Source organism: Primulina huaijiensis, chromosome 11 (genome assembly GCF_012295235.1).
Source record: "Primulina huaijiensis isolate GDHJ02 chromosome 11, ASM1229523v2, whole genome shotgun sequence".
Taxonomy (NCBI): Eukaryota; Viridiplantae; Streptophyta; class Magnoliopsida; order Lamiales; family Gesneriaceae; genus Primulina; species Primulina huaijiensis.
Genome location: NC_133316.1, coordinates 21,942,518 through 21,967,400, shown reverse-complemented (window position 1 = coordinate 21,967,400; position 24,883 = coordinate 21,942,518). Strand labels below are relative to the sequence as shown.

The 24,883-nt window shown below is 34.1% G+C and overlaps 2 protein-coding genes and 1 pseudogene across 11 annotated transcripts; 2 read left to right on the top strand and 1 right to left on the bottom strand.

The window, feature by feature from the left end:
• Window positions 1-720: 720 nt before the first annotated feature.
• On the top strand, window positions 721-4,944 carry LOC140988172 (polyadenylate-binding protein-interacting protein 9-like). 2 transcript variants are annotated; one of them, XM_073457144.1, is made up of 11 exons: window positions 721-889; window positions 1,360-1,718; window positions 2,162-2,272; window positions 2,345-2,389; window positions 3,407-3,479; window positions 3,580-3,692; window positions 3,800-3,859; window positions 4,004-4,051; window positions 4,150-4,218; window positions 4,478-4,539; window positions 4,621-4,944. In XM_073457144.1, the coding sequence occupies exons 2-11, from the start codon at window positions 1,389-1,391 to the stop codon at window positions 4,673-4,675; spliced, it is 966 nt and encodes a 321-aa protein (XP_073313245.1). In that variant the 5' UTR covers window positions 721-889; window positions 1,360-1,388; the 3' UTR covers window positions 4,676-4,944. The 2 variants fall into 2 exon arrangements, with proteins under 2 accessions (XP_073313245.1, XP_073313244.1); XM_073457143.1 differs by having other exon boundaries at window positions 722-1,718.
• Window positions 4,945-5,571: 627 nt separating this feature from the next.
• On the bottom strand, window positions 5,572-7,545 carry LOC140988488 (exopolygalacturonase-like; annotated as a pseudogene).
• Window positions 7,546-17,540: 9,995 nt separating this feature from the next.
• LOC140987510 (E3 ubiquitin-protein ligase DA2L-like) lies at window positions 17,541-23,855 on the top strand. Of its 9 annotated transcripts, none has more exons than XM_073456036.1 (10): window positions 17,541-17,797; window positions 17,995-18,094; window positions 18,198-18,498; window positions 19,201-19,252; window positions 19,362-19,407; window positions 19,537-19,651; window positions 19,760-19,904; window positions 19,976-20,078; window positions 21,846-21,912; window positions 22,596-23,855. In XM_073456036.1, exons 3-10 carry the CDS (start codon window positions 18,307-18,309, stop codon window positions 23,175-23,177), a joined length of 1,302 nt encoding a protein of 433 aa, XP_073312137.1. In that variant the 5' UTR covers window positions 17,541-17,797; window positions 17,995-18,094; window positions 18,198-18,306; the 3' UTR covers window positions 23,178-23,855. The 9 variants fall into 9 exon arrangements, with proteins under 9 accessions (XP_073312137.1, XP_073312136.1, XP_073312134.1 ...); XM_073456035.1 differs by having other exon boundaries at window positions 17,541-17,804; XM_073456033.1 differs by having other exon boundaries at window positions 17,541-17,866.
• Window positions 23,856-24,883: the final 1,028 nt, after the last annotated feature.

Below are 24,883 nucleotides of genomic sequence, written 5' to 3'. Positions count from 1 at the left end.
AAATGGCACCGAGGTTTACTAATTTGACTTTTGGAAAATACCGTGTAATTCTAATAATTGAATCACTGGTGTCGTATTCAAAATTTGCACCTATTTTTTGTCCGAGTTCCAACCCTGAAAGAAAACTTGTTCAAAGTCGATTTTCATTTGGTCAGATTACTTGACCATCCAGTTATATATATACTAATTAATGACCAATCCCTTACGTAACAAATATATGCGGAAATGATTTATCTCCTTGACTTTTCTGGCCATGAAATTAGTACTAATAATATATAAAAAATTCAAACAAGTCGTCGTGGTTGGTTTTTTTTAATGATTTTATAAAAAAAAAAGCATTTTATTTCATATAGAAATGAATACGCATGATTTTATAATAAGAACTTCGTCTTAGCTTCGGTCTGTGTGTGTATTATTTATGTTTATTTCGATATTAGTTTTTTTTTTTTTTTTATCAAGGATCATGTACACTGTCTAAATGAGACAACTGATGGATGAATTGTTATATGACGATGTAATGAAATATACAAATATCCATCAACATTTATATAAAAATTAAAATGGAAATAGAATTAGCAAGTGTCCAAAAGATAAGGGAATGGAGAATTAGAATCCCAATAAAAAAAGAGGCAGTGGCCACACCCCATGAGTAAGGGGGAATAACAACCAAAAGAAAGCTGAACTTAAGTCATCTTACGTTAGCTCAGTACGAAATCTGCCTGCCCCTTCTTTAACGTCCCTTCCTTTAATGCACTTACTCTATCCCACTCGATCCAGCCATCCTATGTGGCTACCTATATGTATATGTTGTATGTATGTATGTATGTGTGTGTGACAGATTCTCTCTCTCAACAACACTGCCAAAAAGAAGGGTAGAGAAAGGCCACCTGTTAGTTTCTTCCAAAACCACTTCCAATTTGTGATCGAATTTGTTATACAAGAGCCCTTTGTTAGATATTGCAGCTTTCTCTTCACTTTCTTTCCTTCACTCTCACCATCATCATCATCATCATCATCACTTCTTTCTTTTCCTGCCATTTTTGTCTTTTGGTGATAGCTCATTTATTAATTTTGTGCATACTCGTTACGTTGAGAGAATCGGCCTGAAATCTTATTTCGAGAACACCCAAATCTGAAACGGAGAAAAAAATACTCTTTCTTGACTGACCATTGTAATTTATGTTGTTTTTGAGATAAAAGATTGTGCTTTTATCTTTGCGGGAGGAAACATGAAAAATCTTAGAGCTTTTTGATTTTTGAGTCTGATTTCTTGTGTAGATTGTCTTACAGAGTCGGGTTTTGTATAATTTGGGCCCGTTTTGTTTGTGGGTTCTGTTGATTCAATGGCTGCTGGTGCAGAAGTGACTGGTGACGCAGCAATTAAGGAAATGGAGACCCCTGTTGCTGTTCTTGATCCACCAAAAGCGACCGACGCTTCCACTGAAAAATCCGTTGAAAATAACGTTCATTCCAATTCTAAGGAGTGTGCGGAACCTGAGGTAAATGGTGATTTTAAGGATTCTGATTTGAACTCCAATGGGGAATCAAAATCAGAAATGAAAGTGAAGGAAATTGTTGATATGCTGAATAAACTGAAGCTGAATCCCCTAGCCAAGGAGTTCTTTCCTTCCTCTTATCATCATGGCCAAATGGGGATAATCAATTTTGCTCCTGATGATAAGAAATTGGGAAATGATGGTCTCCCAAATAATCAAAGGGTATAGTATAATTTCAATAACCTCTCTGTTTATTTTAACCGAGTTCATTTTCAAATGGATCAATTAATCTTTTAGTTATCGTGCTTGACTGCTTGTTGATTGTCATCTAAGGTTATGACCTGTTCATGTGATTCGGTGTTGAATTTACCGAGTTAGCTTGCACTTAACTACTCTTATATTACATAGTTACAGAATAAGAAGAAATTCCTGGGTTTTATTTGCAAAAGTGAAACGATAAAACATTCAGCAAGGTTTCTCTTCTTTCTTACTGAGGATTGTTGAGCCATTTGTTGTCTGAGGTTTTATAGTGATTTATGAATTGTTGAATTTGGAATTGTGATGATCTAATTATACATTTTATTATTTAGTTATTCACGTGGATTTGATGATTTGTGATTCTCTTATGTTTATTTCTTTCTCACTGGTCGCCCAATTGTTGTCAGAGAAGAAATAACTACAGCCAGAATCAGAGGAGAATAAATGGAAGATCTTTTAGAGCTCAAAGAGAAGATAGTATTAGGCGAACAGTCTATGTGTCTGACATTGACCACAATGTAAGTAAATCAATGAAATTCACTTTTTCTTGTGATTCATATTGACACATTCTTGTCGTCTCTTGAAATAAGGTCACCGAAGAGCAGCTTGCTGCATTGTTCAGTGGCTTTGGACAAGTAAGTTTTTCTGTTTAGATATTGTTCAACTGCAACTCTGCAAGCCATAAATGATTTCCTTGTACATCTGCTGTGGATGTGTGTTGTTTGAAAAACATACACGAGATGTTGGGAACTTGGGTGCAGATTTTTGAAAATAAGATTTTGATACTAGAATGTTAACCAAATAATCTGGAGAAATGAATTCTGAGTGACTTACTAGCTTCTCCAACAATTACTTTCGTGTTTCCTTTGTTGACTTTTGAACTATGTTGTTTTGCTTGTTGGTTTAACTAATTGTTAAATCACGAATCTGTGCTATTCTGGGATTCGAAGAGTATGTTTGATTGTATCTGACTGAGCTGAACTGGTTTTATTCCTTATGATGGTAATGCTGTATGGTTTAGGACATATTGATTTTTTCAGAGAATGTAGCATTAATAATTTATGATTGCCTAAACTAGCTAACAAGTGATTTGAATTGTTACATAAATCAACACGTAAACTATGTGACAAAGTAGATTTACTGAAGTTGTGGGTTGTCCTGTATGTCTTTTACTCTGCCCTTTGATTTCCTACCAGAGGACAATATTTCTCTCGTAGGTAATTGTCATTGCAATTGACATTTGAGGGGCGAATGAGTCAATAGATTCCGTCTGACAAATCCAAATAACGCTTCTCCACAGTTTAAAGCATGTTAATAATATATTTTTCTCTGGTGCTCGTAACCGAAAGGGAAAAAAATTGCTGGAGCTAATGGACAAACATGGGATGTCATAAATTTCTCTTCCCTGTTTTCTTGTTTTATGAACTTAAAATGTGGTCTCTTTATCTTCCACTTTTGGGAGAATGGTCTATAGTCATTAAGCTGTCAAGTTTCAAACAGTAAACCACCTTCTGTTTACTAGGAAAAATTTTCGTACCCCCATTTCACAGTGAACACAAGTATATAATTTTAACTTAAGACTAAAGATTGGCAAGATATATATTGTGATATTTCTTATAAATGTTTTTCTTTCTGGCTGTATTTGTTTTCAGGTTCTGGACTGTCGAGTTTGTGGTGACCCACACTCTCGCCTTCGCTTTGCCTTTGTTGAATTTGCTGATGACTGTATGTAATTTTGTTTTCTGCATCAACTCTTTTTTGTATTGCTTGGGATGCATGCCTAATATTTTCAAATTTGAATTTCCATGTGTAATAACATCTACAGATTCTGCGAGAGCTGCTCTTAGCCTTTGTGGGACACATTTAGGTTTCTCTCCTGTGACAGTCCTGCCTTCAAAAACGGCCATCCTACCAGTTAACCCGACCTTTCTTCCCAGGGTAAGATCAAATACGAGCTTTAAATATTGCTAATATTGAACAACTTTTGCATGTACATCCATCTTAATTAGTTACCATTATTTATTTAATTGAATTTGTATCTGTAGTCGGAGGTTGAACGTGAAATGTGTGCCAGGACCGTGTACTGTACAAATATCGATAAGAAGGTACATGATCTACATCTCTTGATAGCTAGTTTTTTACTTTTACTGAATAATGATTTATCGTTTACCATGTTGTCCTGCTCATATGTTACTGGAGCTGTTTCATACTCTAAAGCACATTTCTATTGTACGTGTCAACTTGAGCAGGTTTTTCAAATTGATGTCAAGGTATTCTTCGAAACAAGATGCGGAGAGGTATATCTAAAAGTTTTCAAGTATTGGCCATTGGATTCGGTTTTTCTAAATGTCGTAGCTTTTTAACTGTAAAATGGCTGATGTACACTCAACTGTAGGTTTCTCGTCTGAGGCTCTTGGGGGATCACATGCACTCAACACGCATCGCTTTTGTTGAATTTTCCATGGTATGCATATCTCACTGGCTGAAATTGCTATGACATGACTTCGTTCTTTTGCCTTTTCTTTTATATAATAATGCTTCAACTGTCTACTTTTCATTCCCCGAACTTCATTGTAAGATTTCCTCCGCCAAAAGATGGTGGACCATGATTATTCATGGCCACCTAACCGATAACACGAATCACCCATCTCCACACTTCCATATTTACATGCTTTTACACGCAAATATACGTACTCACTAGTGCATATTGCTATGATTTGCAGGCTGAGAGTGCAATACTGGCCCTCGACTGTTGTGGTGAAATTGTGGGATCCCAACGCATCAGGTAAAGCTTGTCATCTGTGATCACCGGTTTTCTTTCAAGACAGTAACAATTCATTTACAAATTTCTCAATATTTTCTGTAGGGTGAGTCCTTCAAAGACACCGGTAAGGCCTCGGATTCCTCGTCCTGGAGTTTAGAAAATCTGATAGCGGGAGTCCAAAACCTGGTAGCTGGGGTTTGGTTATCTTGGAAGAGAATGCTTCTAAAATGAAGTGGCGGTGCAACTTATCTTTCATTTATCCCTTTTCCCTTAAAACCTCATTTTTTTTTACTTGAAACTGAATGCTACTCTTGATGGTCGACCTTTTATTTAACGGTTCAAATCTTGGTTACTGCTCGATACTATGATTAATCATCTACAATGGTGGTTTTAACTTTCCAGGTCGGTGAAGTTACTATTCGGATCTGACCAGTGGTTATTGAGTTTTCTTGAATCATTCTTTTCCTAGGATCCATATGTGACAAGTATTAATTATTAACCATGCACAATTCAACTCAAGGTTCTAAAAAACGTGAAGCGTCCCGAAACGCGGATGTCCAGCTCCAAGCTTTTCAAGCTTAAGCGAGATTAGCACGGGCTTAACCGTAAAAAAGTATTTTTTATCTTTAGTGTAATTGTAATTATCTCAAACTAATAAATAGATAAAATAATATATAAATATGATAAATTTAAGTCTGATGCATTAATTCTCATATTTATAAAAACATAAAAATTTTAAAATTACAATCTTTATTTATTTTTGCAACTAGACTACATTAAAATTTTTTAAATATTTGTCAAATCATTGTGAAACACGCTTAATCATAATTAAATTTTAAAAATAAACATCTAAATTATAAACATAATTTATTATTTTAAAATAAAAATTTTAAAGGTAAACACATGCAATTAATTGTGCTTATAAAGCACGTTTAATTAAACGTCTTAATTATTAAAATTGACCTCGTTTTTCCGCTTTTTTCCGAAACGGGGTGTTTTTGTCGAGCTTCAAGCTTAAGCCGCTTAAGCAAGCTTTTTAGAACACTCATTCAACTGTAAATTGAAGAATATTCGGCTTTTTGTATAGTTGAAACTAACCATAATTAAGGCCAATCATCGGGCTCTCAGATTTACTTGAACACGAAGTTGCATCTGCCGTTTACGTCGTATCAATTATAAAAGTACTTGTTTCAGAATCTACCATCCCACAAAATATTAAAATTAAAAAAATTCGCCAGTCTAAAGCATTAATATCCTCGACGTTGGTCAGGGAAACAAGAACAAAGTGCCACCATTAATAACTGTAGACGTTCTCTTCAGAAACAGAGGCCTCCAAATTCTGATCATGAAAGGCAAGAAGGTGGCTTCTCTCTGCCGCGAGACCTGCCGTGGACATTCCAGCAGGAGGAAGATGCAACTCCACCTGGTCCAATTAAGTTTATGTTCTCTAATGCAATATTGTGACATGGATTGCTTTTACTGCACTTCAGTTTTACTGCATCCTTGGTGGTTGATGTCCCCCATATGTTCCTGAACATAATGTTGCTTATCTGAATCTTTGATGATCCCTGAAACAAGAAAACTTAGGAAATTCTCCACAGGTCCAACAGCAAACATTATCATTTTAACCGAATTCACCTTTCACCTTGAATGGGCAATACTGCTGATTAATAAATATGGGGCTGTCCACATTCTCCATCAAGATGTTATCGACTACCCACACTGATCCCGTGACCAGGCCCACAAAATGTGTTGGTGATGTGAATGTACCGATTGCCTGGGCCAATGGACACACAGTCGTCTCCTGTGGAGATGACTGTCTTGTCAATATTGATGTTACCCGAGCTGCTGACATGGATACCGTCGGTGTCGGGGCTGTCCGCTGGAGATGATAAAGTGACGCGGCGGATTTTGACTCGGTTGCATGCGAAGAGGTTGAAATGGAAGTTCTTGCTGTTTAGTGACTTCATGTCGGAAATCTCCGAGTCGTTCACGAAATCCAGCCGCAGTGACTGTCGTCATTCCAAAATTTTTAACTAGATTTGAAAAGTATCTTCTAAATATATTTTAAACATTTCGTATCAGAAGTAGGTGGAACACTTGACATCTACGAAGGTTTTTTCGCAAAATTCAAAATAGTAATCCATATCCTTCCTAACTCTTAGTTCAGTATACAATGCATGTTTTTTCCCCCAAAACCACCGCAATCCCAGGTGAGACAAAAATTAAATGCCGACAGTGAAGGTTCTAAGCCATTTGGCACCAATTTAATTTCATAATACTCGAGTAAAATAGGATTAAAGGAGGGGTTACATGCAGTTACTTCCTACAAGCAGTCAACCAAAATTAAATCTCCATCACTTCCAAACGTTTCAACAACATGGCTTCTCATTAATTAAGAAAAAGATAGGAAGAAAAAAAATATCGTTAAATCTTAAGAAACAAGCAAAAAATTAAAGGAAAAAAAGAACTTACAACAGGAAGAGGCTTGCAAGAACCGGTTGTACATTTATTATACGGCCAAGCCGAGGCTCCTTGGCCGTCCAACGTACCCCCACCGTGGATCCTCAGATTATTGATATTCTGAAATCTGATCCAATGGTCGATGAAGAAGGAACTCGGCTTGATTAGGAGACCTTCATCGAAACTCGGCTGGTTAGGAGACCTTAGCATTCCTTTTATCACAAACTCTTTTCTACCATTGCAAGGTCCTTTCAAAACGATTGATTCCAAATGATAAGTTCCTTTTGGAATCAAAACACTGCTCTTGCCTCTCTATTTACTTGAGTCAGCCCAAGCTTTCATAAATGCCTACAAAATTTTTCGCAAGAAATGAGTTACGTAAATAAAACACGATATTGTGAAAACGCTAATGGGATATCTGTTCACCTTAGAATTCTGTGTCTTGTTGTTCCCAACAGCTCCATATTTCTTGACGTTGAATACTTTTGTTTTGTGGCTCGAACATGCAACCAACATGGAAAATATGAAAAGAAATGTTAACCCAAGGGCTACTCTTGGATTCATATTAGTGTTTATGAGATTCTCAGCTATCTTTACAGGCGGGCTTGATCTCTATCTATGTATTGTTTGGTGTGTATAGCGACAAGTTTGGGACGGAAGGGGAAAATTTAAGAGAATCCTAATGCGTTTCGTTATCGATTTAGTTACCCATTATCATCAAATGGAGTTGAATCATGAGATAATAAGAATGTTATTGATTCTCCAAAGGAAGATAAAGGGTCATTTATACGGTCAACATACATTAAATTATACCATGGTTGGAATCAAGTTATCGAATTAAAATAAATGGATGTGCAAAATTATTTTTAAAAAAAACTATAATCCACTTATCTTTGATACCATTGTGAATATTTATGGTGGTCATGGGTTAATGTTGGCAAATGTAATTTACGGAATTTTAATAGTACCGTGTTTTAATCAATCATTCTACATTCTTTAATATATACTAACGATCGAAGCACACGCGATATATGTGTAAAATAATGATTATTACGTATAAGAATAATTATAATGATAATTAATAGATTGAATTGATTAATTAAATTTTGTTATAAGTTTTACTTATTATTTAGATAAGATGATGCAATTATATTAAATATGTGATTTAAAAAGATAATAAATATGAATATTTGAATTTTTAAAGTGGATTAAATATTGTAATTATGAGTAAATTATATGAAAAATATTATTTATCTAAAATGAATAGTATGTTTTCGTAAAAACTAATTCGTACGATTTTCATTTTCTTTGTCCGATCCAGTATGTTCTTTCTTCTTTCCGATGGATCGGCTCTATTAGAGAAGAGCTTCCAGATCATGAGACCGATAGTAGCTTACGACGGATGTGAACCGGAGGTTGCGCCCATTTCTCCCAGAGATCTCAATGGTTAGGACTTTGAGCTAGATTTTCGGGGCTCTTGATCCTACATTTAGTTAGGATGCCATGCTGCGCACCCCGAGGCTATTTGCAATGGCGCTGTCGGCAAAAAGACAGGAGTGAGGTCTCACAGGCAAAGGCTCCCGATTTTCAATTAAATGTTTCAGTTTATCGGGGAGCTGAGAAAGAGGCATTAAGATAGGCAACCGCATTTTAACTTTAGCAACTAGCTTATTCCAAAAACCTCTTCCAAGAATATTGCGGTCCCCTTCTGCTTGTAAAAGTGCCGATTCCGTCTGAAGCCTTTAAAAGAGTAAGGGCGTAATTATAGTATGGGAGTTAGTGCGTAATCTCCAGCCCTGTCAACTCATTCAATGAATCTTCTTTTAGATCCATGTCAAAACCTGCTGCGCAATGCCGACACCTTCACATCAAGTAAATTTGTTTTAAAAGTTTGTTTTAAAGATGTGTATCATTTCTAGAGATGTCAATGGGGTGGATATGAATAGACCCAAAACCCGTCCCATGAAGAAAACTTTGACCCATTACCTGCCCCACCCCGGTTAAAAATTCTTCGGACCCGCCCCATCCCGAATACTAAACGGGGCCGATTAGACCTGTGAGATCCGAATTTTTTTAAAATGAAAACAGTAATTTTCTTCTTACATGACTGAATTATAAAACAAACAAAGCCTCTAAATAGAACATAATAGAAAACTAATTATGTCTTCGACCACACTTAATAATGACAAACAAAGTATCTTCACGGCATAATGAATTACATAAAAAAAAGAGTTATTATCTCTCAAAAAAAAATATTGACATCCCCAAATAGACACATTAATAAAACTAAAATTCTAGAGTATTTATATGCACATATATGGGCTGAATATGGGGCGGGTATTATAGGACTCATTACACGCCCCATATTCGGACGAGTCTGAAAAATTGGATCCGAGACCCGCTCCATGATCAATTTAGTATGCCCAAACTCGCTCCAAACGGGGCGGGTCTATTGTGGGTATGGGTAAAAACCGAAGCCATGCACATGCATGTAACAAAAAAGATTAGGTATATTTTGAAAACAAAAGATAATATTGTCGATTTTGAATATAACTTGGGCTCGCTAATCTTTGCCATCTGCCTCACTATCCTCTCGCAATAATAAATGTTACCATAATTAATGATTAATAAAAGTGATTTTCATTTTTAAGTCAAAGCTAGTCAAATCACAAATGTGTGTATAAAAATTTCCTTTTAATATATAATATAGAATATAGAGTTGAATCAACAATCTGACCAAATAAAAAACGCACTGTACATTTATTTCGAACCTCATTTCATTACTTCATAAAAAAAAAAAAAAAAAAAAAAGAAAAAGAAAGATAATTTGATAAATTTCTGACCCTCATTTCATCACTTCAAATGTAATTACTTTAAATTATCAAAGATCTAAATTAAAATGTCTTTAATTGTGAACATTTTATTTATTTATTTATTTATTATTATTATTATTATTATTATTATTATTATTACCATTATGCATATTTGTGTATTAACTTTACTACAAACATTTTATTTATTTTAAACAAGCAACCTAGTGATCTCTAAAATTGTAATCAGAACAAATTAGATATATAAAAATCAAGTCATTATTTTAAACAAGCAACCTAGTGATCTCTAAAATTGTAATCAGAACAAATTAGATATATAAAAATCAAGTCATTCGTGTAGGGAAAAAAATCGATAATCATAAAATATTTCGTTTGATAAATCACCCTAGTTTGTTGATAATGTATTGACTCGAAGTCATGATTTTATTTTATTTAAATTTAATTCAGTTTTATCAATTTGATATAATAGTTAATTTAGTCTTCTAAATTTTCATATTTTCCATTCTGATCATCCTACTTGTGGAAAGTTATTTTTAGTCTTCTAATTTTTATTTTTATTTTGTTTTTAGTGCGGTTTCACTTAGCAATGATAAAATTCATAACATGTGTAGTTTTATATCAACATCTCGAGAAAATAAATCTAAAAATCAATATAAAGTAAAATTACATGATTAAAATAGAACTTTAAAAAGTTAAAATAATAATTAATAAATAAAGAAAGTAAAATCATGGTCCATTTTATCGTATTTTGGAGTTGCATGCAACACGTGGGACTATTAATTTTTTCTTTTTCCTGAAAAGTTCCGAAATGAATACACAGTACGAACTATATGTAGAGACTGCAAATATAACTGATTAAGCGTCTCAATGATAAATGATAATGTGATCGCATATTATACATTATTCGTTTGTGGGAATCTTTGTTTTTTCTTAAATTAGCTCAAAAATCGATTGTCAGATATTTTCTGAAATACACACGGATTTGATCCTAGATTGAAAAGGCAGGTTATGGTGGGATAGATCAGTAGTAGATATCTTGGACTTTGATTGAAAATTGCTTTAGGAATTTTAATTTGAAATAAAATAGCAGGTATCCATGCTGAAATTATATTGCTGGATCAAGATACGAATATTGGTCATCTTTTGCCTCTCATCCTGTTGAAGTTATATTAGCTGCCGGACGGAAAGCAAAAGATGAAACTTTCAAAGAGTATGTTTGTGTTAACGAGCATTATTTTCATGCAAACTTCTCTTGACTGTATTTTACTTCTGTCAATTTGCAGTGAACAATGAGTTTGAAGAAAGGGAGAAGGTTGTAAAAGACACGAGTGATATTTCAAAAAAAGCTTTTGTTGAAAGCATGCTTTTAGTTGAGAAAGGTCTTAGAGAACTGAACTCGATCACTTAAGGTTTTTCTCGAAACTTTGTTCCTCTACCTTTAATGGCTATGGATTGAAATTTCCGCACTTCTTCAAAGTCATGTTATTCGTTACTCTGAATTTTTATCAATGTTCGTAGAGACTGTTTGAAAATTTGATCTGTTTGCGGAGACAAAGACAATTGATTACGCCTGAAATCTCTCATTTTCAACGTCGAGTAGAATGAAGTTTGTTACTCATACAAAAGAAAAAAAAAGGAAATTAATGAAGTTTGTTACTTCTGATGTTATTCAGTATTTTGTTTCGATGGCCCTAAAGCGTCACCCAACTGTTGCAAAATCTAATGGTACGAAAACTCGACTGTTTTCGACTTAATTTTTGTCCTGTGGAGTGTGGATGTATACTGTCAAATTTGTATCTGATCGCACGCCTTTTTTGTACAAAAAACGATTGCTACTCAGATTTTAAATTGTGATCAGCCCTATTTTAATTTATATTATTTCATATAACTCATATTCTAACAAGGAAAGTTGAAGCAAATATCTCTGATTATGCCCTCCTTTTACCACTACAGATGAATTGAAGCTACCAAGCGAGGGCCAATATTATTCAGAAGCATTTGGCAAGTCTATTTGTCCAAAATGTTTCCAGCCATTACTACTTTAATTAATGAAGAACTCATACTTTGTTTAAGAGTTGGGTCCTGAAGAGTCTGAAGACGTTCTTCTCAAACAGTAGGTAACCTAAAATGAAACCAATTTATGTAATCTGGACTAATGACCATATATAGTTGTTATCTACTGCACATTCGTGCTCGGGATTACGGACGGATTCATTATACTACAATATTAGGCTTGGCTGACATATTTTTGGAGAAGAGCAAAGAATCAAGGACTGGAACCTGATATCGTGGAAGAGAAACTACAGTTCTGGATCAACAAATCCCATAAGCAGCTAAATTCACATGATACTGTGGATGGTACTAACTTCGACACATCTATCTAATTTTGTTTTTTTTTGTATTTGTTCCCTTTTAATGTTTTCCTTAGTTTGATTGAAATATATTGTTTCTTTGTTTTCTCCATGTCACAAGTATACGTCCCACGTCTTAAACTTTTGAATATTCATGCATGCATGCATGATGGAAATAATTGTCCCTTGTCGTGTTTGAGCACATCTGTCTTGCTTTTATGTCACAGTCGAGCATGGTCTGATGGAGCTCCGGAAGTTAGGAATGGAGACCAAGTTATGGGAAGAAACTCGTAGATGGATCGATCAAGATTACGACCAAAAAACAGTACTAGAAACCGAATTCTAACTCCACGTATCTCAGGACATGCCTGTAAGTAGGATAATTTTTTTGGTTTCAATTCAGGGTATCTCGTATCATTTTTTGTTTATCTGGTAATCAAAAAATTTAGCTAGTTCATAGGAATTACATATTTTATTACAAAGAGAGCTTCTTATAGGGGCAAAACAGTGCCATTTCAGCTCAGAAAACATGGCAAATATTATTGGACTTGAATCATCTGCTACAATAATGTAATACATAATTTTTACCGAGAGTTTTCATTGTTTAAATAATAATAATAATAATTCTTACTCTTTTCTAGTTATAGCCGTAGTTATTTTTACTGAAAATATTTATTATTTTAAAATCAAGGCAAAAATATTGTAAAACTTTATATATATATATATTTTTTAGATTTATATATTACACTATAGAAGAAGATGTTCGATGCTATATAATTGAGAGACAGGATATGCTCATGTCTAAATCCTTTCATTAGAGTTGAAAAATAATATACAGTTTGCCTTTTTCGCCCTTTTAACAAATTTTCAAGTCTCCGTCTAATTTTTTTTCCTTACCTTTAGTTTCATTATGATCACTTCATAACATAAATTTGAAAATATTCTAAGTGGCGTTCGAGTTGGTGAAATAAGTGATCAGTTGATTAATAATTATTAATTCGATTCTCTTTATCAACATTTTTTCGGATGTATATGTCTAACATAGTTTACAGATTAATCCATATATTTATGCAGTATGTACAGAAATTAACTGTAGTGGGTTTGAAATCATAAAATAATAGTAGTAAATCTGAAAACGACATGAAGTCTACATATTGTGCATGATATCGAATTTTAATGTTGCGTTCCCACCAAGATGTGAAGAGCATACAGACACGTAGGCGCTTTGTCATTTTTTTTCTAAGATTGGGCAGTGCAATTATTTGTCTATTAGTACATTAGAATATGTTCGTCTCATTTACGGTAATTTGAGATAATAAAACTCGAAAATAAAGAATAAACTGGACACCGAGATTTACGTGGAAAATCCCTAAAAATTATTAGGGTAAAAACCACGAGCAAGATGAAAAGAATTTCCACTATAATATTTTGTGGTGTTCAACTCACTCACTGTGTTTCCAAAGAGAACACACTCTCTTAATACAGGAGAACAAACACCTCACAGATATTATAGAATGTTATAAGATGAGAGAAAACTCGAAGAAGGGATGATTTCAGAATGAAGGAATGAAGCTCTATTTATAGAACTTCCTGTCAGTGTGAAAACGCGTTAAAAACTCGTTCCGTCTGAACGCATCCTACCGCATATAAAACGCGTTCCTATCTATCTGAGTCAAAAATGCCAACATTTGTTGACTCGTCCATTTAAAGCTCATATTGCCCGTGGTTTTTACCCTAATAATTTTTAGGGATTTTCCACGTAAATTTCGGTGTCCAATTTATTCTTTATTTCGAGGTTTATTATCTCAAATTATATCAAGTGGGACCAACAGAGTAAACATTCGAAACAATAACTAACGATATTTTTCAATTACACACACAACACACATATATATATTGTAAATATATATATTATAAAAGCATTTTGAGATTTGATCTTGATAAAATATATTAAATGGTTTGAATTTCATGGAATCTTCTTTGGACCGAATCTTCCCGTTCGCGTGTCTTGACTAAAAGACATGGTCCTATTAGGCTGTTCTATATATAACAATACATTGGTCAACTTCTTTGACGAGTAACTGATCGTACAGGTCAAACCACTTATAAATTCTGCGTCGTTAATTATCAGTGAATCATCATTCACAAAAGGCAAAGCAAGCAAGCAATCGCCGTATTTCTCTTTTGTTTTTTGAAAGAAAACATTTAGCAATATATATATATACATAATGGCTGGGAGGCGTGGAGCTGGCGTTAAGGTGGTGATAATCAACACGCAGTATGTGGAAACTGATGCCATGAGTTTTAAGTCAGTTGTTCAAAACCTCACCGGAAAGGATTCCCATGCCGCCGCACAGCCGCCGTCGATTCAATCTTCTACTCAAGTTGCCTATAATATGGCTCCATTTTTGTCCCGTGGAATGTCGTTTAGGGATTTCGAATGGATGCCCAACGACTTGCCTCCACTTGATGAACTATTGCAAGCCTTACGATGAAGTGGACTTAATTCTTCTTGATTCCTTTTATTTTCGATCTCATGTAATTTCACAAGTTTTCCATGCTCTGGTTTTTATATATATGATTATAATTACTGTATCTGTTGTTGTTGTTGTTGTGGATATTGAAACAAATGGAAATATGTCAAGTTAAACACACAACTATTTAGTACAAATTACTACTTAGACAAACTTGGTTAATTCTATTTCGATATCTTTATCTCTACACACTACTATATTAAATGCCAGCCCGATAGAGAGAAAAATTTCGTATATTTGATATGACCAAGCTCAGTAAGATTCTTCATCAATTTTTAAAATTATGATATTACTTCTATTTAATATAAACCGAACTAATTTTTTTGTAAAAAAAACGATTGCACAAATACATAATAATACCTCAGGAGACCATACTAAGAGCCTATATTCTCCTCTCATATTTCATATACTATAGTTTCAAAGGAAGTACAAATTTATTAATTTAGATAAGTTTTTAGTCTGTTGTAATATTTTGTAAAAAAAATCTTTATTAGTAATCTGTTGTTTTCATAGGTAGATAGTCATACTGCCTGAAGTCTTCATGCAGTATAACTATAAAGGAAACCTAACTTATTAAAATTTCCCACCTAAAGTTTGGATCACATTCCTCATGACATTTTAATTTTAAAATGAACTCTATTTTTCAACTAATTAATCCCCATTAAATTTTGTTGACAGATGTAGTAGAAGTCGGCACCCATCCCTTCAAATTTATTTTTTTTAAGTTGTATATATATCTTTCAGGGTATTAGGTCCCTTCAAAATTAAAAAAAGTACAAATAGTTCAAATTATGGAATTGAGTATATTATTTATTTTATATATAAGACACCAAAATAAAAACAATAAATATAGGTACAAATTATTGAGATTATAGCACAAATATACAAATTTCAAGTATCAACTGAATCAAATGCAGTATATAATTATAATTTTTAGGTACGAAACGTTAAAACTTTTTTTTGGACAATAAGGTACATATCGCTGAAAATAAGATATAAATGAATGTATTTCAAGTACGAATTGACTTAAATTGAGTATCAATCAACTTAAATTGAATATATGTAATATAATATTCATATTTTTAATTTCAGATAGTTGATATGAAAAACATATCAGATCAATAAGTAAAATTAAGTTTTTGTAACACAAAAACCGAATCCTAAGATATGTATGGACTCAAGGAATAACAATGTAAAGTTAAATGGATCTATCAAAGTCACATGTCGGCTCTACGAGTATAGTATTTTATTAATAAAGTGTTTATAATACGATCCATCACACATAATTGTATGGGAGGTAATTAACTAATTACGATCATAAAATCAAAGTTTTCATGAAAATAATATTATGATAGACTAGATAATTATATATTTCTTCCAAGATTTTCCCTTTATTTATTTATTTTTTTTGCCAACATTTATTGCTTTCGTCCTTTTAAAAAAAAAAACTAAAGGAATCATTGTATTTTGAATTTACCTCAAGTTTTATGTTGTCCTTTTTATCAAAAAAATCTTGAATATATTGTCAACTTCACATGTAGTCTCAACTTTTTTTATAAGTTGACATGTGTACATCTTGACAAACTTTTTATTTTATTTTTTCAAAGTATCGTGACAAGAAAACGTCATAATTTTTTTTGACGCTACGTAAAAACTCGTAATATCATTGATTAAATCATCTATTACAAGCTTAACTAATCATGATGGAAATTCATCATTTATCCAAACAAATGATGAGGAAGAAAAAAAGGCAAAACGAGCAATATTGTGAGCAACTTTATTCGCCGAGCTATATACATGAATAAGCTCGGTGATCACAGATTTCGTCATATACTTCTTAATGTCCGCTGCACAAAATCCAGTATATCAAAGATCTTCTTGATTGGTAGTGACTGCCTGCATTGCCAACAAGAAATCAGTTGCTACTTGAACATTAGTAAAACATTTATCGTAAAGAAGAATAATTTTTTCTCGGATTGTCAGAAGTTCACCATGTACTATTGAGAGAGGAGAGAAAACGTCATAATTAAAAGCATATTCATAATAATATTTCTAATAAATGCATACATGCCCGTAAGATAGTGGCTACGGGTTGTTATTCTAAGTTCAAACAGACTCTCGATTTCAACAAGGCTCAATTATGGTTAAATTTATATTTTCTCCTCATGATTTAAGTCCATGCACGAGATCATTCAAAACATGAAACAATTTACTATAATCACCATTTCTTGTGAAATTCACTTGAGTTATATAATTATCAAAATTGGAATTAAAAATTTGGATTTCACCTAATCCCGTATGATATAATAAACTATTTATACCATTATATATTATTATTTGGGGTTTGATCTGTCACATGTACATGAAATTAAATAGTTCAAAAGTATAAAATAAAAAAGAAATATCAATATTGGATGAAAAATATTTACAACTCGTCGATGTCTGTTCTTTTGATTTTTAATAATAAGTAGAATTACTTTTCAATTCTCACAATTATTCAACTTTCTGAGTATTTCTAACTAAAGAAATTGTCATACAAGCTCAATAATAATTGTGACATCAATAATTATCAAATATTGTAGCTAATAAATTATTTTCTCAAAATTCACGACGATGTATTTTTAAGCTAAAAATTCAAATTCGAAAATTCATAAACATCATATATTATCGCAACTAAATTTTCAACTGAATTTTAAAGTTGTTGAACTACGGTTCGTGTTTTCGTGATTAAAAATTCTATATTTTTTATTAAAAAAATAAGTGGCACATTACATGTGTGCGTGTATATATATATGCATACTCTTGCTTTCTACACACCTGATTCTTTCCGGTTGCTCCACTCCATCCCGTGGCTTCTTTCCATGTTGTATTTGTTCGTTTAGTTTTAAGGAAAAATAGCACAAAATTGCCGTATCAATCAATTAATTATTAGATGACAAATATCCAATCTTTCTTGTTTTACTTGGTTGAAAAAGAGAGAAGAAAAATAATTATCACGTGTTTTCTCACCGAAGCTTTTAGTTTGAGCCTGATGAACAAAGTACCCAAGCCTGAAGATCCGTAATAGAAGAAGAACAGCAGCAGATTGCGAGTCATCAGCGTAATAAGTATATATATTTTATTTTATTTTATTTTATTTCTCTGTAGGCACCGCATGAAATGAAGAGAGGTACAAATCCCATCACAAATCTCCCACTTATATATCGATTCACTCGCAAAAATACACAGAAATCGACAACAGAGAAAAAGTTCTGATGTTGTTCCCTATTCCTCTTCTTCCCTCTTTCTCTTGTACAGACATGTTGATGTATCCGTGGAGGCATAGGCGGTGTTGCGGTTTCTTGCTTGTTGAATTTCATTAGGGCCGTCTTTATATGTTCCAAGATTTCGTCTCAAGGTTTAATTATTTGATGGCGCTCTTCATTTCTTGCGTAAAATTGATGGGTCTCGCTCGTTTCTCCGACTTTAATGTGTTTTATCTTCATTTGCTCGTTTTGCAGGAATTTGAGGTCGTCTTGAAGTGAAATCTTGGAACTGCATTGCAAGATTGATTGGGACATCTTACTATTGTAGAAAAAGATCGATTGAGAATTTCTGTGGTTTTATTCAATGGGGAATAAATTGGGAAAGAAGAGGCATGCGGTGGATGAGAAGTACACTAGGCCTCAAGGGTTGTACCAACACAAAGATGTGGATCACAAGAAGCTTAGAAAGCTTATTCTTGACTCAAAACTGGCACCTTGTTTTCCTGGTGATGATGATTATGCTTGCGACCTAGAGGAATGTCCCATTTGTTTCCTGGTCTGCCCCTATTTTTATCCTCGTTCAATTTTCTATATTTCATAGGGTTTGGGCGAGATTTCCATTTAAGAACGAGACTTTTAGGAACCAAGATGCCAAGTGGTTCAGGAAAAGATATTAGAGGACAAACTCTACATTGTTTTAAAAGTCTTGCTAGAATTTGAAGGGGTAACTTCCCTGTTCATCCTGGATTTCCTTAGCTGTGATTGAATTCTATGCTTATGACAGTAGTTTGGTTCTTGAGCTTCATTTGCTCGTCTGTGTATTCACATTTTTTGGCCTGTTTTTATTATTGGCCTAGTGAGTGGTTTCTTCTACAGCAATGCAAAAGAAACTGCCTTGGAAAAGTCGAGTATTCAATAGTGCCAAAGAAATTACCTCGGCAAAATTGTTGGAGTGTTTGACATTGGAAATATGAGCCTGATCTTTAATTATCATTCTGGGCTATTAATGATGCTCATGAACAACTGAAATGTAAAGTGGTTTGCTTTAATTTTTTTAACAACTAGTTATATCTTTTTATATGTTTTCCGGCGATAGACCAAGTAGAGTCATTTTATAGGAATTAATAAAGCGCTTATTTTTTCTTGACACAACCATTAAGTTTTTAGCAAACAATGGTGATCGGCGACATGTTATTTTAGATTTATTTTGACCTCCATTTCATGTAGAACTAAATTTTTTTGTTTTAAATGTTTTCAGTTCTATCCAAGCCTTAATCGGTCAAGATGCTGCATGAAAGGCATATGTACTGGTACGCTGCTCATAATTTTATCCTTCATATTTAGTCATTATTTCACCAAACAATTAATCTTACTTATCTTGGTTTTAACTCGTTACCATATTGGTTTCCCCCATTTCAGAGTGCTTTTTGCAGATGAGGACTCCTAATTCTACCCGGCCAACACAGTATCCTTGATTTCTATTTTATTGATTTTTTTTCAATTTTGTATAAAAGCGGTTTGCTTTGCTCGTAATATGCAATTGTTTGCTTTGAGCCTTTAACTATTTATTTGTGTTGCTCGTTATGCTGTCTAGTACTCCTGGTTCTGCTTACCTTAACAGTGAAAGGTGCCCTTTCTGCAAAACCTCAAATTATGCCGTGGAATATCGAGGTGTTAAGACAAAGGAAGAGAAATGCTTGGAACAAATTGTGAGAGTGAAATATTAGTATCATCATGTGCTATATTTTTCCTCTTATAGTTGTTGAAAATGCCCCTACTTCTGAAATGTTAGCATGTAATCGAACTTACCTTTTTAGGAAGAACAACGAGTTATAGAAGCCAAAATAAGGATGAGGCAGCAAGAAGTTCGGGATGAAGAGGATAGGATGCTGAAACGAAGGGAAGTCAGTTCTTCAAGCAGCATGAGAAGAGCAAGTGAGGCTGATCATTGCTCGACTAGAGGTAATTGATATGAGACTCGTCAACGGTCATTGCTCATCTACTTATTTACATTTAACGTCTTCCAATTTTAGCTCCATCTTTTGCTTCTGCCTTGGAAAGTGAAGAAATCGTGGCCTTTCACGAGTCTAATGCTGCTACTGCGTCAAGACTGCCTCCACTCCAAAGGCAAAATAGGTCTACTTGTTTTATAATTTCTGCTTAAATTATTCTTGCTATGATCCACTGTGTTCTTAATTGAATAGGATCATGCAGTTTAAAAGTTTGTGTTGATGTGTTCGGTAGTATGCCAAAAGAACACGTTAATTGGAGGCTGGCTAGAGGTGTTTTGTATCATTTGTTCCATGTTTATCTCATGGGAGTTGACTTATCACTCTAATTATGTTGCATTTCAAATGGTAATCTAAATTTGGTGAAAATTTAGTGTACTCATTTAATTGGATCCAGGGATCCAGCTAATCTGGGCAGTTGCCCTCATCAGACATTTCTTTTTTTAAATTTTTTCTTTTTCTTGAAACATGAAGATAGAGTCAAATGTAGGAAGATAATAACTCAAAATTGGTAATTTCTTTACACATTTATCTTTCCTTTTTATCTGGAGGGAAAGGTACAATCCCAGGTTCTAGGAATGTCAGTGACAGTGTTACCTCTAGTTTTTCTTGATTCACTGTAGTGTCAGCATTTGTTTCAATATGATACAATATTGTTGCAGAAGTTTTTGGGTCATATATACTCAATATCGGTTTATTGTTCAACAGGATTCATGTTCAATAATCTGTTTCTTACTTTTTCTTTAAGGTTCTGTCAGATGAAGAGCATAAATGTTGCTTTAGCCTTTTGAATTCCACTTTCTTCGCTCATGTTAAAGCTTGTTTTGCAATCTTATGATTAGATTTAAGATCTTGTGGTCATAAGGTATTAGAATTCATACCATGTACTTGTCGATGAGATCGACATGCATTGTTGGCTTAATGTGCGATTGTGGTTAGAAGATGTAATGCATGACAATTTATCAGTGATTGTAATGTGTAACATTTGTCAGCGAAATGATGACTGGATTTCATCTTGTATGTTGGAATATAAATTCACATAGGTAACTTTTTATATTGATATGGAATAGCTTTTTAACATGGTTTACGGATATTAAGTGGTTAGGAGCCTGTGGGTGCCTTTACACGCTGAAAGATGAAGTAAATACGAGATGTAATCTTCATTTTTATTGATAGCTAGTGTTTGAGATCACCTTACACATAAAGAATGAACCGAAATATACAGTAATATGAATATTTTTCCGTTCTTATGGTATACCGGCTTAGAGGTGTTTGGCTTAATTTATTGAGCATCTTATAATCTCCATGAGATTTTATAATGTTTCTGGATCTTGTGAGAATTCTTTTTTATAATTCTTTTTTCAAAAAATAAATCTCAATTTGTTTAATAAAAAACTGAACTGAGAGAAATTATAATTTTTATAGTGTTAATCTTGTTATTTACATGCTTAACAAGATGAAGCTATTACGAGAGCTTGTTTTAGAAAAAAAATACTATCAAGTTTATGAGCTTATTCAAACAACTTCCTTGTTCAAAAGGTTCTGGCAAATTATTCGCTGATGGATTGTAGAATATTTACGTTTTCAATCTCATACTGTCTAAAGAAACCTTGGGTGTGTTTAATGACATAAATTTATTAATGCTTTCCTATGGCCACTTTACTGACATCATGATAGTTCATACCTACTTCTATGACCACGAGTATGTTTCATATCATCACATACTCGTGCATGCATATATTAGCACTAAGTTGAGAGATGGATTTTTAAATATGAAGGTGATAATGGTTGCAGATTGGACTAATAGAATAGGGATTACTTCTTTGGATATTTATGAGATGATTTACGATGCAATATTCCTTATATATTGCTCTTATACCAACATTGAATGCAGGGAAGGGGAATTTGACCTGGATCTCGAGGATATAATGGTTATGGAAGCTATTTGGCTGTCTATTCAGGTACTTCTACACATCCAATATTTAAGTTTACTACTTTGTTGACGCGATATTTAGATTTATTATTTGGTAAAGAAACTCAGAGCTTGTCGCTTAGCTGATTTTGAAGACCATTTGTGTAGGTAATCTTGGATATGCTAAAAAATTTGATGCTTTGTGACCAAATGTATATGTATGTGCTTTTTAGTTGGTCCATTTGAGGGGCATTAATTTTATAATGTAGTGATATTATGCAATGTTGGAACATAAACATCAATATTGACCACTATTTCCTTCTGGGAGAATAGAAAAATTAATTTGTAATTTGGCATATTTGTGGTTTTGGTAATCTAATTTGTCGAATTTGTTCAATAATTTTGTTTTGCAATTTTGTAAATTTGTTTGCTGTAGTATTGACATGGCACGGGAACAGCGCCATATAAACAATATTTGTGGTACGTTAGCACTTTGGCGAATAAAGAAGTACAATTGCAAAAGAAGAAAACATTCTGGACTAAGACTGGAATCTGATTAGCTAGGTGATCAAAATCACAACCAGGCCGACTTATGGGATTAATTTTACAATTTTCTCTCACCCATATTCTTGTTACCTCACATTGTTGATTGGTCTAATCATTAATCTTTTGCTCTGATCTCGTGATATGGCAAAATGACTTTTTTCTTGTTTCTGTGACTGATAATGTAAGGGGAGTGGGAAAAGACGAGATCCACAGTATGGTCATGCAGTTCAGCCTGAAGAATACATTGCAGATGATCGTAGTTCCTTGGCGGCGATGGCCCCGATATCCGTATCTTCGTCATCTCCATCTGGTGGTCTCGCATGCGCCATTGCAGCACTTGCAGAACAAGAAGCAGGCGGAGAGCCAGCTAATAACTATGCTGGTGGAAGCATGTCTACATATAGCATGCCTAGCTCAAGCAGATTTTTGAATCGGGAGGAGCATGAATCTGAAAGTTATTTTCCTGTGGAGAACATCAGGCTGGCATCACTTGATAACCATTTGGCAATGACCGGGGATACTGGAGAATGGGTTGATCATAGATCGGAGATGGCTGAAGTTGGAACTAGCTATGAAGGTTCTGATGAATTTGATGGCTCAGTGAGACACGGGGAACAACCCCAACAAGATGAAAACCAAGATAGCTTTCAACCTGTTGCAGGAACAGTAGTTCCCGAGAGTTTTGAGGAGCAGATGATGCTAGCCATGGCTCTTTCACTGGCCGAGGCTCGAGCCAGGACAAGTCCGCCAGGAGTTACATGGCACTAGCTACCGTTGTAGGTGTAGTAAAATCTCCAAATCTATCACTCTAAAACCCAGGGGCCTAACAAAAAATATTTTTTATATGCAACTCTTTATCCATTCATATACATTCAAAACTTGGCGAGGGTACTTCCTTTCGGTAAACCCGGGGAATGCGAGATATGACAGACCCTTCAACGATCTCCTTTCCAACTTTGTAAGGTCCTAGTTGGTTGCAGAATGAATTTGCTCAGTGTCCTGCTTTTGTTCAATGGGCATTTATCACGATGACACTACTTGGGAGCTCAATATGTATGGATGTGGAGGTTTCAAGGGGAGTGTAACCAGATCAACATTGCACCTCGTGTGAGGCCGTCTTCTCAAGCTAGACAGGACACGAGAAAGTTGGCCACGTCCTATGTATCAGAAAATATTGTCTCGAAATGGCTGATTCTCAGGTATATACGCAAGGGAACGTGCATGTATATATACACACACACATTTATAGTTCTTCCTAGATTCTCTTTTTGTGGGGGTGGTTCAAAGGTTTACTTCGTTATGGAATGCCATAGATTAATTGGCCATTTTCTGTTCCTGACGGACTATTCAACGCAATATCTGTGGTGTATAGATTCTTTTTTTCTTTCTATCGGACGATCATATTTTCCTTCTAGTGGAGATGAGTTTGATGTTTCCTTGTGCTAATTGGCTGCTTTATGTGCGAGTGATGGTTGGACAATCCACGACCAACTTATCACCACACCAAACAATATGGGTTAAATGCATGGCAACCTTTAGTGACCACTAAGAGCAATACGTGCATATATGCAGTGTTTTAAATGGTGGTAAGTGGCCCTCGACCGTCCCGCTTTCGTCTAAGGCGGTCTCTATAGGCAGTCCGAGGTTATATGGCCAGCGAGTTGTTGGGAGGCGGCTGAACATGCGATCGAGGCGATCAATTATTTTGATGTCCTAATTAACTGTCAAAGTCGATTAATTTTCAAAATCAGTCAAATTCCATCAATTTTTTAAAAAAAAACTATAGATATAATAAAAACACAATTTATTATGTTTTGTATTTATTTTTGGTGTCAGATGTCTTTTATCAATTATCTTCAACCGTCGTCGTTGCCATCAGCAGTCACTTTAATTATTTGTTAGTTTGTATTTATATATGTATTTGTATTTTGTGTATATTACATAAAAATAATGATTATTTATTATTATATAGCATATTTATATATAATTACATATAAATATTTGTTATAAAAAATAACTACGTAGACACCACCTAGCGGTCGAGGCCATTTACAACATTGCATATAATGTATGTACATGACCCACACATGCAAGAACAAGGCTGAGAATTTCCAAATAAAGAAAAAACAGTGACATGCATAACCTATAGTGATCTACTTTTTTATTACAAAACTTTTTTCTATAGAACATGAATCGTTCCAATTTCGAATATTTCACAAAATCTCTAAATATTTGACAAACTCGTGGACTATTTACGCATCGCGTCAATCAAAACTTAAGAATTAAAAAAAAAAATATTTAATATGCTTCTATCAATATGTCAAACAACGGAATCAACTCGTCTTGCTTTTGGTTGTCTTTCTGTGATTGCAAGATATCTCGAACATGATTGACAATCGAAAGAACCAAACAAAATATCGAGTCTCCTTGTGAACCCTAATGGCCACCCCCACAAAATTCAGGTTGCTTTCTAC

Coding starts and splice junctions, on each gene's coding strand:
- LOC140987510 (XM_073456036.1), top strand. CDS start 18,307: ATGGGGAATAAATTGGGAAAGAAGAGGCATGCGGTGGATGAGAAGTAC. Junction 18,499..19,200: donor AATGTCCCATTTGTTTCCTG/GTCTGCCCCTAT, acceptor AAATGTTTTCAG/TTCTATCCAAGCCTTAATCG. Junction 19,408..19,536: donor AATTCTACCCGGCCAACACA/GTATCCTTGATT, acceptor TATGCTGTCTAG/TACTCCTGGTTCTGCTTACC.
- LOC140988172 (XM_073457143.1), top strand. CDS start 1,344: ATGGCTGCTGGTGCAGAAGTGACTGGTGACGCAGCAATTAAGGAAATG. Junction 2,390..3,406: donor TGTTCAGTGGCTTTGGACAA/GTAAGTTTTTCT, acceptor ATTTGTTTTCAG/GTTCTGGACTGTCGAGTTTG. Junction 3,860..4,003: donor GTACAAATATCGATAAGAAG/GTACATGATCTA, acceptor CAACTTGAGCAG/GTTTTTCAAATTGATGTCAA.